Raw genomic sequence first — 16,469 nt, forward strand, 5'->3', positions numbered from 1 at the left:
CCAAACATGACAGCTTGATATATGGGCTTTTTGTCGTGCAATGATTTTTTATCACAGTATTATTAACCAATACATGACTTGTTGAATTAAGAAGGGTCATTTAGAACCTCTTTTCTAGCAATGTTTTTAAAGGGATGTGTTTTGAGTTTGGGAAGCTGTTTCTGAACTAATACATAACCTCGTTTTTACTCCCCTCCCATGCTCACCCCCCTGCCCAAAGCTTCTTTGCTAAGATAAACTAAACTGAAATCCAAAACATCACACACTAATTACACAGCAGAAGACTGGAAACGGTATTTTGGTGGGCTCACACGCAGTCTCAGCTGAACAGAAACTGTACTTTAGAAGCAGTATAAAACCATAATGGACCACAGAGAATTTAAGGAGCAACAAAGTGTCAGCTACAAATGATAACACTGCCACCCATCCCATCCTCTTCACCAACCATACCAAAGGAATACATCTTCTCATATAACCATTAAGACAGACTTTTTTGTTTTAGTCCTTTGGGCACACTTCAATAGCTAATAACCGTACCGTGCAATTACTTTCATAAATCTAGTTCTAGCTCATGACATTTGCACAGCTTTCCAAAAAGGAGTTTATGAAAAGTACCTATATATCTAGACGATTACCTGATGAACTCCACATCATCTCATCCTATGGATAGTTGTAGCAATACAACACTGCCTTTTTTTTTTTTAAAGAAAAAAAAAAAAAACACACAAAACATTTCCCCTGCTTTGCATATGAAAACTCCTGTGTACTGCTGCAGAAATAATGGAGATAACACTGCCTAAAGCAATTTGGAGTAGCAAATACAAAGTGGCAGTAACAGTCAAACATAATTCCACACAACTTTTGCAGGAGTCTAGATTTAATTTGCTTTACAGGACAGTTGGCCAAACAATGACATTTATCATAAAAATATCCTCTCCATTAAGTAAATCTCATTTTTCTTTCCAAAAGAAAATTCAGCATATACTCTGAGCATTCAGGAGCTCATTTTCAAGACCAGCCCACACAGATTTTTCTTAACAAAACAAAACAATCCAGCTTAAAAAATGCAGACCAATGTAATGACACAGTCATATTGCTTTTGGCTATGTTAACTTTAAAAAACATGCCAATTTAGCTATCTTTCTTTAGGTTTTATTAGAAAAAAGCAGCAGATCAACATTACAATTCAGAGTCTAATCTAAATATGCACTTGACAATGAAGCACATCTGAATATGGAGTGAAAAAGGATTCCAGAAAACCTTCAGTTTTGCCAATCTCCTGCTACCCAAATCATCTCTTTTCTTCTGGCTTTCTGATGACTGAAATCAAACAAGGAACAAAAGATTTATTGCTATGAAAACAAAACCGTAGTACAGTAGTATGAGTTCTGGGTGCTAAGCATATTCTGTCAAGTTAACTTAAGAATTTCAAAATGTACTTAAATCTTTTGTTTGGCCATGAAAGTCCATAAGCTGACTGACCCAAGTATAAACCGAAACATCAGGTCTGGACAAAAAGAGTTAGACAGCATGTTAACCTCCAGTTTTCAGACAGTAATAAAAAGATACAATTCCAACAGCCAAGAAATTAAAATAAAAAAATGTTGATCTGACATTCAAGAGCTAAGTTTATTCTTACGCTCATTTTATTTGCACCCAAAATAATTTTAGACCCACCAGGAAAAAAAATAGTATTTATGGACTATCACACAATTGAAAAAGAGAAACAATTGTGTTTTGACTTGGTTATTTTCCCCCACTGAGGTATAAAATCTACATATAAATTTGATACTTCACTATAACAAATTGTACTTTTCGTAGTTCTGATTTAGTTTCCATTAAACCCTGTTTACTTTTTTCTTTTTAAACCACATAATTCTTATTTCATGTTATTGAATCCGTTTTCCAGCTCTCTGTTTATTTGTGGATCTATATTTAGTAGTCTGGTTACCACTACTAACCAGGAAAAAAAAAAGTCTTGGAACTTTCTTCATCTCAACAGCACTTTCAGCAGAGCTTACTGATGTGCAAGCAAACTACAATGATATGCAGCTCTTCAGAAAATATTTCATTGATTATGTTTCCACTGTCCAAATGTTCTCTAAATTATTTGCTGGAAGAAACTCGTTCAATCCTGTAAACATCAGTGGGCGCAGTTTCACTAGTACGTGTGGTAGTTTCACATCCTTATACAGGAAGGCTGGTTCACAGCTACTGAAAAGCTGCAGGAGTTCTAACAGCTGATCAACTGTGGATTCTGCAGAGCAGTTTCCTTCTGTTGCTACTTAACAGTGTAGCCAAAATATTAGCCGAGGTAGCCCAGTCAATCCTTTCTTTTCTTCAGAACCTCTCAGAATATTTCTGGAAGGGTGACGTTGCGAAGTAGCCACTGCTGGGAGCGGCTGCCGTTGCAGTCTCTGATGCTGGGTACCTGGCTGTCCTCTTCGGTGGCTTTGTCCAGGCACTGGTTACTGTTCACATGCAACAGGGTTAATTTCTGGAAGGTAAAATAAAAAGAAATGAGTTTTACCTGGCAGAAGATAACCTTTTTGTTAAGAGCTGCTATAATTCCTCTGTAAGCAAATGGGGACTAGACAAGACCCCCTTGGTTACCAATTCCAGATCCCCATTCTGAAGATTATGTAAATATGTTGTTCTTTACTGTGGATACTAAACACATCAAGTTTCACCAAAACCAGAATGGTCTGAACCTTTAAAATGACAATCTTTCTCAAGCAATATCCACTGTTCCGTAAATAGGACCATACCGCTGGAGATTTTCAAGGAGTTTGCAATTAAAGTCTGGTAAGATGTACAACTTTGATTACTAGTCATAAAAGTAGTTTTCATGAGATCAGAATGAATTCAACTCACATTGAACCATTTTGTCCTCAGTCAGGGACAAAACTAACCTCAACTTATGTTCTTTTAGAACTATGTTCCTTTTAAAAGCATGTATGTGTCCAAGTGTACATGTATGTACAAAATGCATATAAAGATGGATACGTATCTTTTCCAGTATCTACTAATCTTATTTATGCAGTCTTCCATACACCACTCCGTCTACCTCAGTGCTGTACTTAAGGAAAAGAGGGGGTCGCTGGGAGTTGCATTACCTGCTACACTGAACTGACTGAAGAGTGATAAAACATGCCCTATGTGCACAAGCAGCAAGATGTTTAAAAAAAAAAGAGCATTCAGTGTGCTGCACTCATGCAGCAGCTGGAGAACGAAGGGACCTGGAACACATTTAAGCAGACAAATGACTAACACACAACTTGCCTTTTTTTTCCCCCCTCTAGTATAAACACCTCCTGAACAAAGGCAGAAGGAAAAAATATAGACAAATCACCCAACTATATGGGCATGTGTTCTGCTAAGTATTCTCTAACTTATTTTTGTGCTTCATTAGCTAGCTTTCAGTAAAGTTCTGAACATTATTATATCAGTGGAACGTCTAAGTACAAAGAGAGAAAACACATACAGTCACATTTATGGCTAAGGTTAGGCACAGGAGAAGTTTCTTTTATGGACTGCAGCAATCTTTGCAAGAGAGACTACTTGGTTCTTTCAGCTGAAGGATACGTACTTCTGTATCCTCTGCAGAATCTGACAAGCCTTGCTAGCTTTGTTTAGATAAAAATCTAATCTATAATCTAATAGATAAGCGTTGAAAAGCATTCCCCTCTTGAGACACGGGGAGGGAAAACAAACCAACCAACCAAACAAAAAACCCCACACCCTGACCTAGAACTCCTGGGAAATGCTAGTGGTTTTTTTTAATCTAGATACTATCTTCTCCTTCAAAACAACAAACAAAGAACACTTACTCTTGGGTGAATCACTGCATATAGTAAGTAATGTTACTCATCATTTTACTTAAGTCAGGTAAACAGACCACATCCAAAAAAGTATGAATGGTTTCCAAGACTCAAATTTAAGCATTTCCATTAACATTTCTGCCCAATCACAATACTGTGAAGAGCTTGCAGATCAAACCATTGATCAATGGATTAATGGCTAACGATTTCTAGATCTGGAGTTCAACATAAGAATTTCAGAATAAGCTTGAATGTTATGGAAAAGATGATGAAAATAAAGCTCTTTGAAGCATCTTTACCTTAAACATACCAAGATTAGAAAAGTAAAACTTTTCTTATAATTTCAGGATGCTGACTTTTTAGTTACAACCGTATTTCCTTTTAACCTTTTGAGACACAGATGATGGAATTGAAGAAAAAATTATTCCAGGTATCTACAGGACCAATAAAAGATAGTGCTTGCTAAGGTTCTTGTGCCAGTCTCACCTTAACAGAATATTGCACTACCAGACTGTCCTTCAGAAGATCTGAAAGTGCACTGAAAATATTATTCTTTTTTTTAAGGGCTCCCCAGAAAGTTACTAGGTAATTAAATCAATGCAGATGCTCATCAAGTGACCACCAATTAATGACAGAGGAAACATAATCCTGACTTATTTCCTTGCTTATTCAACTGTCATACAGTGGTCCCAGAAAAAAAATTGTTGCTGTGTAGGCTCACATAAAAACACAAGTTATTTTATTTTAATGTCACAAGTTATTAGAAGACTTACCACTGGGTCATATTCCCAAAGCTGATTTCCTTTTAGATGATGGCACTTGAGCATTGTTACTGGGCCATTAAGTTTGGAGACATCTAAACACAAATCATCTGTTCGAATTTCTTTGTTGGCAGTATATGAGAACACCTAGACAGAGAAATTGAGAAAAAAAAAAGCATTCAACCAAAGAATTCCTGGGGACGGGACGGTGCAGGGGGTTGTAGTGTCGGGAGGCAGGGGAAAAGAAGTGAGGAGTGAGAGTTAAGGGGAATATTTGCACGCATTACTTCATTAATAACCATTGATTTTTTTTTCTTCAGCGTGTACAGAAAAATAGATATATATATATTTAGGGATACAAACACTATATAAGTTCTTCAAACAAAAGTGATGTTTTCAAACTGCAGACTGTTTCTTGCACAGGAACAGTATGATCCTCAACAAAGGTAATCTTTGTATACTGGAAGAGTTAATCAAGAATTATTAACAAAATTGAAAAACAAATGTAAAAAAGTCCAGAACTGGCACACAGCCAAGCACATTAACAACAACATTTCAGGAGGAGGCATGTTGTTTTGTTTTTGTTTAACTAACAATGTGAACCAGCAGGTCTAAACAGGAGATGGTTCCAGAGAATCTACAGGAGGTAAAGTGTGGCTCACGGCAGTCTCCTCTCCTCACTTCATTTTTGACTCTGTAGTTCATCTAAAACATATTGCAGTCAGTCCTCAAAAACCTACAGATGAGAAATCAACAAATCTTCTCATGCAATCCCTTCTACAGGCATCTTCTTCAATAAGGTTTTTCTAAACTTTACTGCTTAAGTAAAACGTAATGATCACTATTGAAAGAACTGAAAAGATGTCCTGATGAGTAGCATTCCAAGTAACTCAATTCATTAATATCGTTAAGAAAAGTCACCTGATTTCCACCCATTCCATGGCAGTTAAAGATTCCAACTTTCTCATTTTCTTTTCTTGCCATGTTATCCAGACATTGGTTTGTCTCCACGTTTCTTATCTTGGATTGAAAAAGAACACATCACAAAAAGCTGTTATTGTTAGAAAAGAACTAGGCCCATATCAAACCACACTGGCAGCGGTTCTCTCTTTTATACACACAGGGGTTATTTGAATGAATTGTAAAATATATGAATGGCACTACAGTGAAAAAACACCATCTGAGGCTTAAATTCCCAGGTAACTGTTCGAACTACTAGGTTAAAGAATCATGTTTCTTTGCCTTCTTCTGGGGATTTTCCCATATTGTGGACCCTTTTTCCACAAAGACTCAGCTACAACAGAAGGAACACAATTCTGTCTCCAGCCCCAAACTACCAGAAGTTTCAAAACACTCTCCTAGGCACAGTGGGTTTAATTCCCTTTGAAGTCAGGGGAGATTGGGTTCAATTTCCTCACTTCTTGAGTTACAGCCTTAATCCCTGTATTACTATACAGTAAACAGCATGAATATTGGTCTGCTGATATCCATGCAGCAGCATGAACGCCTGTCCTGTTTTGTTAAAAATGTTTTTCTTTTACAAAAAACACAGTATAAAATCACCCTACAAGAGGTGTGATATTTGGCTCAGCATGACTCGTAGTTGTGAGTAGGGCCTACTTATTTAGGACAGCATAAGCTGTTGCTACCTCTACAGTCACTGAAACTAAAGATAAATGTCCAGCAAAGCTTAGGGATCACTGGAATTTGCTGGTCACTGAAGAAGATTCCGGGGGGTAAAGTTCAGATTAGTGTTTGTTTTGTTTTTTTAAACAAAGTCCTTGCTTGATCTGGTCTAGTTTTGTTAAGCAAAACTCTTCTCTATGTAGAGAAATTTATACACAAAGTTGTCCGTAACTATGAATTTCTGAAGGACCGTCTCTAAAGGCCTTTTATGTGAAATTTAGCACTGTAATAAAGAAGGGAAAACATTTCAATTACAGTATTGTATAACAAAATTTGGTTTTCTGTCTCAGAAGCCAGATGTATCATTTTACAGATGATGGGAATATATGTGCAAGTTACTCGAACTTTGCTGGAGGTTAGCTTGTTTATACTATTCAGTTCAGAATACAAACAGCTTGCTGTACTTTTACAAACAGTAGACAAATAAGTAGGGTAAAATCTTACCTCCCCCAGAGAAAAGTAATGGCGTGGAATTTGGGAATCAGGATAAACGTTCTCAAGGTACCAGGAGAAAGGCTTGCACTGGAGTTTCCGTCTCAGTCCAAGTCGTGATGATATGTCCCCATAATCAACTTTAGTAACTCCTAGAGATAAAGAAAAAAAAGTTGTATTTAATTATTACCCATGAATTTGTATACAATTCCATTTAATACAAAAGTGATTGGTATAATACATTGCTTCCAATCATCCCTACACTTTTTTTAAAAAAGTAAGTATAGCATTATGCTTTTTATACTCACAGTGGACAAGTTAATCAGTACCTCTGACATCTTTCTTGTGATAACTATACAAAAGGTTGAATCACTCCATCTGTAGTACAGACGACAACTTCTGAGCTATGGTTTGTAGAAGAAAATGAATGCAACTGCTTACTAAGTTAGAGGAAGAAGGCTGAAACTGTTATAATCACTAACCTCATTCTACCCCAATGCCAACTGGAGTGTATATGCACCGTGTGGCATAACAGAGCAATCTCCTTCTGTGGAGTAAGGAGAACTGTATTTTAATTTATTTCTGTAAGTCAGATACCACCTGCTGAACCCTTCATCATCCATCTAACTGCATAAAGAAACAGACAAAAAGCAGCCTTCACACAGGGAACTAAGCATTTAATAATGCAGTGTTTGTTCAATATAACTGCGGCAGTTGCAGGAACTGTGTTCACCATTAGGCCAGTTACATTTTTTTTTCTCTTTTGTTCCTTATTTGTTGAAGTGCTTTATTCTTCCTGTATCTTCCCACCCCTTTATGGTGGTTTTAATTTCTTCTGAACATTAAGTTGTTCAAATCCCATCTGGAAATGGGATGTGAAAGGTATGCACGATCAGTAAGTATTTTTAATTCACTAGAATTAAGCACTGTTATTAATATTCCAATAACAGTAATTAAGGGTAGGATAATTTCCAGTTATCAGGCATCACATTTTATTTGTATTTTCCATACTATACTTCAAATTACATAGGCCAAATACATTACCACACACACATAAAACTCCAAAACCACTCAATTTAAATTCCCTCCACAGACAGCTCAGCTAAAGCTAAAGACCTACAGTTACACGCATTTTTCAGAAAACCCTGCACTTAGAGGACGGTAAGTTACTTCTAAAATTCTTGACCTTTTGAAATTTGAGTTTGATATATTTTGATGTTGGTATCCTGTGTTATTAAATAGAACTGCCAGTAGATGGTGTATTTCTACTCAATTAAGACAGATGACTGCATAACTTCAGCTGTTTGTAATTATCAATAAAATCATTTGTAATTTCAATATTCTAAAAACAAACAAATCCAACTAGCATTTTTCTATATTTCTTTAAACCTTAGAGATGATTTTTTTGGCTTTTGAAACACTATTCTGGAGAACTGTACTAGTAAGTGAATAAAAGCAAATGAAAGCTTTTCTGTTTTAATAACATTTTCAATAACGTGAATAAAAATAAATATACAAAAACAAAACAAAACACCACCAAAATACTACCCTCTCTCACCAGAGCAAAGATTTACTGTACATCAAAAAGAATACTCTCTCAAGAAATTATAAAGAAAAGGCAGGCTGCCTTGCTGAACCAACCACAGCTGAAGCACAGAGTCATGAAAATGAAGCTGATGGATAAAACAGTTATCATGCCATCCCTGCAACAACCTTATGGCATTCAAAACTCATTCATCAACAGAATTTGCTATACTGACTTTCACAAAAAGAAGAAATAGGTTTTGCCATTTACTGAATGGCTTGAGAATTGAAGTCTCAACCATATAGAATTAAATACTAAGTGACACTCAATGGTGTACAAATGTGTTATTTCTTGAAGTAGATTTAAATGTCACCATGTTGAAGAAACGTGCCAGCCGATTTTCACTCCATTACACTGAAATAAAAGGTGTACGTTATATCTTAACCATTTTTAGTGTGACAGACCTGAAAAAAACAAAACCCCTCTGAAGTCATGTCTGCTCCAAACCATATACTGGCATGCAGATTAGAGTTAACATCAGCTTCGCAGCTGGACTGGATAGCAGAAAGAGCCTTAGTGGTGTTCTTTAACAAGGCCAAGTTACTCTGTTTTCCAGGTAAGCAAGTCAATCTCTTCACTGCTTCTGGTACCTTCTCTGTACTATGCAAAAATAGCTTGAGTATCCCTATATGTTTGCACTACACTGTGCAGGCACAGTTACTAATAGGTAACAGTTTGGTGTAGAAATAGAAACAAACTGGGAAGACTGCAAAATTGAAATCATACAAACATTTAAAGACATTTCTGAAACATTTTCTGCATACAGTAGTAAAAAAATGTGTCTTCCAGTGTTTTTATACTTGTTTTTAAAGGTTTGGCAGAAACAGTTTTAACAGCACTTGCTAATGTTGTCCATACTCATTCACAGCTTTTTCCTCCCCAAAACCTATTTTAATTAAAAACCTGGATCTTCCTTCCCTCCTAATGATTCTTTTTGTCACATAGCTTGCTGTTTGCTGTGTGACAATTGCATGCATTTAAGTGTATTTTTTTTTTTAAATACTCAAAATCCTGATCATACAAACTCATATCAAATAATCCCAACACACCATCACCAGTCTTCTGTACAAATTTAAGATTCATCTAAGATTCATCTCAGCACTTGCTGGTAATGTCACTGTTTTTAAAGAAATCTGGTATGCAGTGCCAGGCTACTCTGAACAGGAAAGATCATTACATATTACTAATCAATCAGAACTCTTGGTTATACTTACACTTTTACTCAAAAGTAATCAAATTATTTTGACAAATGCATACTTCTCACCCAAGCAGCCGTTTCTGCAATTTGGCTACTAAGCATCAGGAGAAATGTTTAGAAGCTACTCAATGCTATCACTATTTTCTGAAAAATGTATTCCTCAATTTTTGAGCGATGATTCTATAGACTGGGAAGGAACCATTTCAAAATTATTAATTTCTCCACTCTTTTCGCTATAACAGTACAAATAGCCTACTGCTTTCGCATGCAAATAATGTCTATTAGTAGAATACTCCTTCAGGAGTTTAATAATTAAATTATTATTTATTAGGCTTCCCAGTGGCCATGTTGCAACAGTTTTACTGTCCTCAAAATTTCAAAAGAGCTGAAGATTTGCTTGCCAAGTTTATTGTGGCAATATATTTATGCTAAACTGCTTTGAAAAACGAGAAGCATGATGTTTTCATCATGATTACAAGCCACTCAATCATTTTTCAAAAGCACTGCATGGAAGCTGTTTCATCCAACACTGGTCTTCTGTTAAAAAGATCATAGAAGTTGTTTTTACTCAGTATTATGATACTCAATAAGTAATAATCATTAAAACCAATTCAAGCAGTTATGTATTTACATCTCCAGTTAATGCTAATAGGGACTGCTAGCTGAAAATAAGACCGTACGGGATCTCTCCGTATGTATTTTGAAGAGCAGCGTAGCTACTTCTAAAGATCAACTAGCATTGACTCAGTGTCTTCCCTGTCCTCCCCATCACCCAGAAATAGAAACGTTATCCTAGACTTAGAATGCTTGGCTTGAGATGGGCACATGCAGTAGTAAGAAACTAGGCTTACTGATCCAGTTCTCAGGATAAACACACCTATGTCTGTTTAGATGGTTCTTGCTTAGGTAACTCTGCAGAGCTGTCTGTCTTTTCAGGCCTTTTACCTCTTCAGTTCAGCTCCAGTGCAATCAAAGATATGGCCTGGGTAAAACTTTCGATCAACAATAAAATTAATTTCCATACACACTAGACGAGGCTCTACCCAAGCTCACTAGAGCTGCTTTTTGGGCTGCCTGCAGCGTACCAGCTGGGATAAGAGAGGCTGCTGAATGACAGCCATGCACGCTGGCCCAGGAACAGGAGGCTGCACGTAGGAGCTGCAACCCAGACTCACGCGCAGCATGAGGAAACCACGGCGTTTAAAGCATCCATGCTTCGCATTTAGATGGAAGATACCAGAAAATGCCACAACGGTCAGTTTACCACTAATTAGTAGTTATAAGAAGGTGTGGGGGAGGTAGCTGTGGTAAGCCAACCTCATGCTCTGCAGCTGCTGCTGCGGAAAGGGGCAGTTTCCCTTGCTCAGCTTCAGATTCCTGCTGTGCTTCCTGTGCTGACACAGGTGCTAACTTAACCAGTAGAAAGCCAGCTCAGAGAATAAAACATCCCAAGGAGGTTATGTCAGCTGCTTTGACTTGCTAAATGAACAATCAACAAGTGAGGGGAGGACCCCATCTCCTGGCATGATGGGCAGGGCACTCTCCTTGCAGCAAACTCTTAGACTGACACCACTTCACCTCGACAATCCCATCACAGTATTTTAGACTACAGAAAGAGGTAAGAGCTACGCTAAAAATCAGAAAGAAGCAGCAAAGTCTGCAGAACAAGCTAACAGGAGCCAGACTATTCACCTGCACGTGCTGGATTACTGCAGGAAATGGTCTGGGAAACAGCACCCTGCTGTAACACACAACTGTGAGAAAAACTGTAGACCAATGCAGCAAGACTACAGCTAGTGCCATTACCATCGCGGAGAACAGCTGTTGTGTGCAATGAGATAGGCTTGATTTTGGCTGAGCTGAACCTGCTGCAAAATTGTCCTGCCCAGCTTCCTGCTGTACCTATCTATTTCTAAGCAGAAAGACGGCTTCTAAAACGCATAAAAGCTTAAAACAGACATATAATTCCTACTAGGTTGTACTTATTAGAGGAAAAAAGGATTACAGGCTTACTTTTCAAGAGTGCAGCTTTCCATTTAACTACATTACATCAATAGTAAAAAGTCTCTTGAGTTCTTATCAGTCAAACAGTAAGCCATTTTTTTCAGACCATTCAGATTATATGAGGTGGGAAAGCTACCTGAGAATTTTAGGTTTGCTTTCCCAGACCAATCCCTCTGTAGTTCACTATCTTAGGGGAATAGAAGAGAAAGGATATAAAGGAGGAAACATTTCATGTTAGCTTGGCTCAATAATGCCTGTCAGTATATTAGTTCCTTCAAAATCCAATTTCCTCATCCATGTCAACTAACGAGAAAAAACATGGGGGCACAGAGGATTGCCTGTTTTCCTTTCTCATCTGCACCCAGGCTTGCAAACCAGCATCAGCTTAAAAATTCTCACCTTGCCCTTTGCAAGAAGTAGTGACCCTGTCACAGTAATACTGAAAGTACACACTGCACTAGTAAAGAGTTTCACAGGCTGCATACAGGCAGGTTTCATAGTCTGCCAGAGGGTCGCTACACCACTATCCTGCAAGAACTAAACATTTAATTTTTACATTATAGGGATACTTGGAAAACCAGAACGTGGCTAAGTGAGTCAATGCAGCAGAGATTCACTGAGCTGGTTCAGAAAGACATACTGAAAAGTTACAGTGATATTTGCTGTCAACAGGTAAAAATCAGCAGGTTTCACACCTTGTAAGCCTGGAGATACCAGAATGATAACAGTAAGGGATTTGGGGACTTCCCCAAGTAATAATTCATTCTAGATAATTCCTACTGGCTCTAACGGTTCACATGGATTTGGAGGAAAGAATGAGCAGCACTGAGTATAAGTTCTTATTTAATTCTCCAACAATAAATATTACAGCTAAAAGAGAGCCACAGTACTAACCTTTTTTTTTTTTTTTTCCACAGCTCTCAGCAACAAGCCAGTTTCAGAATAACCTAACTTATTCCTGTCTGAATTTAAGAAGAGATTGGACTGTGCACTTAGTCACATGGTCTGAACTTTTGGGTAGACCTGTGCGGTGTCAAGAGTTGGACTTGATGATCCTTAAGGGTCCCTTCCAACTCAGGATATTCTATGATTCTATGATTCAGGTTCTGTATGATCCTACAATTCTTAAAACACTTGGAAATTCTAGCATCAAACTTTAGTGCAGCATCAGTATAGATATGGGTACACAAATGAGACTGTGCGCCAGTTGGCAGGTGCAGATGCTCTAAGAGCAGCTTAGAGCTCTTGGCAAGAAAACATCCATATCCATGAAATGTCCAGGCTATTGGCATACAACAACCAACCTATGCAGATGTGCATCATTCAAAAGGAAAGAGAATGTACAGTGCAATTACAGCTAATTACTGAAGTTACTTTCCCCATTTCAACTTTTACTGATTTTCTAAGTGAAATTCTTACACTCCTTTTCTCCAACAGGAGAATGCATTTATATTCCACAATACTGCAAACCCATGAAAGCAAGCCCTATCAAAACAGTAATTCTACAAAACGAAAACACTAACTTCCTTTTGTAGCTTATGGTTACCACATTAAATGGGAGCACTACAAAGGTTATACATATATAAAGTAACACAGCCTTACCACTGCTTTGAGTAATTCAGGTTTGTTTTCAAGAGCTTATTTTTATAGTTAGGCGTTCCTAGCTGCTTAGTACATCCAAAAATCTAGCTTGACATGGATCTATAAAAGCAATCTTAGCCAAAAATAATCACAGCTACTTATAAACAACTTACCTCAATTATATATTTATACATGTGAGGTTTGAACTCATAATGCTTCATTAGTAAAAACACAGGGAGGTAACCATAAGCTATTAAGCTTTTGATTTCACCTAAAAGGCTTTGAGTAGTACCAAGATTTGTTATTTATTTATTTTTAAATCTTACATGTCTTAAGTAATGTGTTCTTTTAAGGAAAAAAAAACAGTATAGAGACGCATGCTCATTTGTTCTCACAAGCATTCTCAAAACCTGTAAATCTATATTTGACATTGTTCAGACTCATGCTACATTGTATTATAGGTTTTAAATTTCAACACTTATGCAGGTTTAATAAGCAAGTCATGAGGGAATACTAGTTTTTAAAAGCACTTATTTGGAAAAGCAGACTTAGCATATAAAACTACTGCATAGTGTCTGAAGTCGAAAGTCTCTACGTATCTCAGGTAGTTATGGGTGTCTGTTGCTCCCCAAAGTTTGTCTCTCGTTTGTTGGCTTTTTAAGCAACAAAACATAACCTGCTGCAGAAGGTAATAATTCAGTATTTCCCAGGCTTCCTTTCCTTTACAGAAATTTTCTTTGCACGAAGTTGGCGTTTATGGGAAATTTGCTTTCATGTATTACATTTTCATGTTTTGTTAACATCCATTTTTAAGAAACATCATAAGTAACATCACAGTCAAATATACTGGCAGCTATCCTATGCTCTGGATAGTGAAGTGCAAACATTACCAACCCAAATGACGTTAAGTTTTGCCACTCCTGCTACAGCAATTCACTTAAATCATTTCTGATCGATTCAGCTTCGAATGCCTACAACACAGAAGCCAGAGGCCAAACACCAGCACATTATGAGATGCATTCGGATGGCTAGCTTTCAGCATCACAATTGAACTCTCTGACATTCTACTGAGCTTTAATTCTTTTGCACAGGAAGCTCATTCATAAGTCATGTTCATATTTAAAAAAAAAAAAAAGACTTCAAAGACTTCAGGGCCCATCTCTGGTTAGGCTAACAAAATTATTTTTTAATTAAGGTCTTCCTTTTTGTACATCTTACACGAGCTTTGTCTTACAAACTTCAAAGCAGTAACATTTTTATGTAAATGCTCGTAATACTCATGTTCTTTCCCAGTAGTAATTCTTTTAAATTCTTAACAGATATTTTTCACAACCAAAGGCTTGCTCACCTGGGGAAATGATATAAAAAAAGTTTTTGAATTCATCCATCCAAACTTCTGCAAGCCGTCTGTTATTTTTGTTGATTATTTGCCCCGTACCTCCTGGAAAAGTGTACGGCGTTGCTTTTCTGAACACATGCCCAACATGTGAACAAGTTACAATTTCCAAAGTGCCACCACACTGCCAAATCTGAAAGTGAAAGAACAGTTACTGCATAGCTTCAAGTGGCTAAAAAAATATATTTAAAATTTTAATTATTTGTTTTTGTTTAAGTTGGAGAAATATTAGATAATATCTAAAACATATACATACTGGAAGGAAGAGGAAAAATAAATCTCTTTCCTGCTCCACAGGTAAGGATACTCACAAGTGTGAATAGGATAGCATAAGAAATAGTTTATCAGGCCTCACAGCATGGGATTACTTTAGAGAACTGGGCAAGCTGACAGCAAAGGAAGGAAAAGGCTCACATGAATCACGGGGAAGTAACAGGTAGTAATTTGCCCACGCAGTCTGCTATAAAACAGATTCTCCATGTAAAAAGAAGATACATTTTGAAAAATTTTACTTGGAAAGTATTTTCAGTTTTATTTTGGACCTGAGATTCAGAAATGGCAGATTCAGAAACTTGAACTTTTACAGAAACACCCATCTATATACTTTGAGATGACAAGCAAAATAGGAAACAGTTGTATTTGGTAGCAATGAAAATGAAACAACAGTGGTTAGGTCCACATCCAAATGAAAACATGAAATCATTAGGGTAGAGCACAACAAGAAGAGAGAGTAACAGAGCTGCTCACATTTCACTGATGTGCTAAACATCACTGACATCATTACTCTTAACTTATGCTCACCAAGTGGATTTTCTAACTGAATTCCTTCTTAAAAAAACAACAACACGTATTTATTCAGGATGAACACTCATTCCATTTCTGTCATAAGCCTTTCAGCTACTCATCATACACTTTTCCTTACTGATGGGTGCAGTTTTTGCACATCTCCATTGGAGGAACTTGACAGGAAGTACACTGCTAACTGCAAAAGGAAAGGATGCTGTTGCAGGCATCATATCTGTCTTTTGCAGAGCTCAAAATGTCTGACTGTAATAAAACACTGAACAGAGGTGAATTTTTACCTACCCTGAAAGAAATTTCTAAGTTTTCTCCACCCCAAATATCCATTCCAGCATCATATGTTCCAATTTCCTGAAAGTAATCTCTGTCTATTGAAAAAAGACCTCCTGCCATTGTTGGTGTCCTGAAAGACAGACAAAAAAAATAAGCATCAGTCACTATGAAGACATAATTAAATACATTTCACGCTTACACTGACAAAATGGCTTTTTATTTCTCCGGTTGGTAATTTGTTCCTTCTCAGTAAGTTCCTGTCCAAATTCAGTTACCACTGATGCATTTGCTAGCTCAAAATTTTCCAGAGAAGGAACAGCTAGTGACAGTTGTTCTTATTTTCTCACTTCAAGTTTGACTCTGTATAGAGAAACAGCCCCAGTAAGCTGCTACCGTTCCTGGAAAAGGAGACTTCTGCCTCCAGTGATGGTAACTCTCATAAAAGGGAAAAGTTTCTTACAGGAAATTTATACTTCTGTCAAGTACTTTTGAAAAATTATAAAAGTCCATGAAGTGGCCTGCTTGCTTTCACTATTATTGCTTAACACGAGAAAATTGTACAATCAGAGTTACAACCAGATTTTCTTTACAACTTCCTTATTGGTAACAACTAAAGCAAGACGGAGCTAGTTTCTCCTAACTAGCAACACCTAGTTTCTCACAGGAACACCTCCCAAATTCACTTTAAAAAAACAAAACAAAACAAAACAACTACACATTCATTTGTTTAAATTTTTTTTTTATTTCTACAAATTAATTTTTCTACTTTTTTTTTTTTTTTTTTTTTTTTAAGTGACCAACTGTTTTTCTGAAACACTTTAAGGTTTTTCTGGAAGAAATGTAAAATATAAGCTAGAGTGTTAACAGTCTTTAACTAAAGACCTGTGTTTTTCCCTTAAAATGGATACTAGAAAAAAAATACTCCTTTAAG

General features: G+C 36.9%; 1 protein-coding gene across 1 annotated transcript in view; it reads right to left on the minus strand.

The window, feature by feature from the left end:
• Positions 1 to 859: 859 nt before the first annotated feature.
• Positions 860 to 16,469, minus strand: part of GALNT1 (polypeptide N-acetylgalactosaminyltransferase 1) — an 83,846-nt gene continuing 68,236 nt past the window's right edge. Inside the window, exons 9-14 of the mRNA XM_035317243.1 lie at positions 15,551 to 15,668; positions 14,417 to 14,597; positions 6,713 to 6,852; positions 5,504 to 5,602; positions 4,595 to 4,729; positions 860 to 2,497 (exon numbers count right to left, since the gene is read on the minus strand). Coding sequence (XP_035173134.1) covers positions 2,351 to 2,497; positions 4,595 to 4,729; positions 5,504 to 5,602; positions 6,713 to 6,852; positions 14,417 to 14,597; positions 15,551 to 15,668 — 820 coding nt within the window. The 3' untranslated portion in view covers positions 860 to 2,350. The remainder of the gene's footprint in view (positions 2,498 to 4,594; positions 4,730 to 5,503; positions 5,603 to 6,712; positions 6,853 to 14,416; positions 14,598 to 15,550; positions 15,669 to 16,469) is intronic.

The sequence above is a fragment of the Oxyura jamaicensis genome, chromosome 2, assembly GCF_011077185.1.
Source record: "Oxyura jamaicensis isolate SHBP4307 breed ruddy duck chromosome 2, BPBGC_Ojam_1.0, whole genome shotgun sequence".
NCBI classification, from domain to species: domain Eukaryota; kingdom Metazoa; phylum Chordata; class Aves; order Anseriformes; family Anatidae; genus Oxyura; species Oxyura jamaicensis.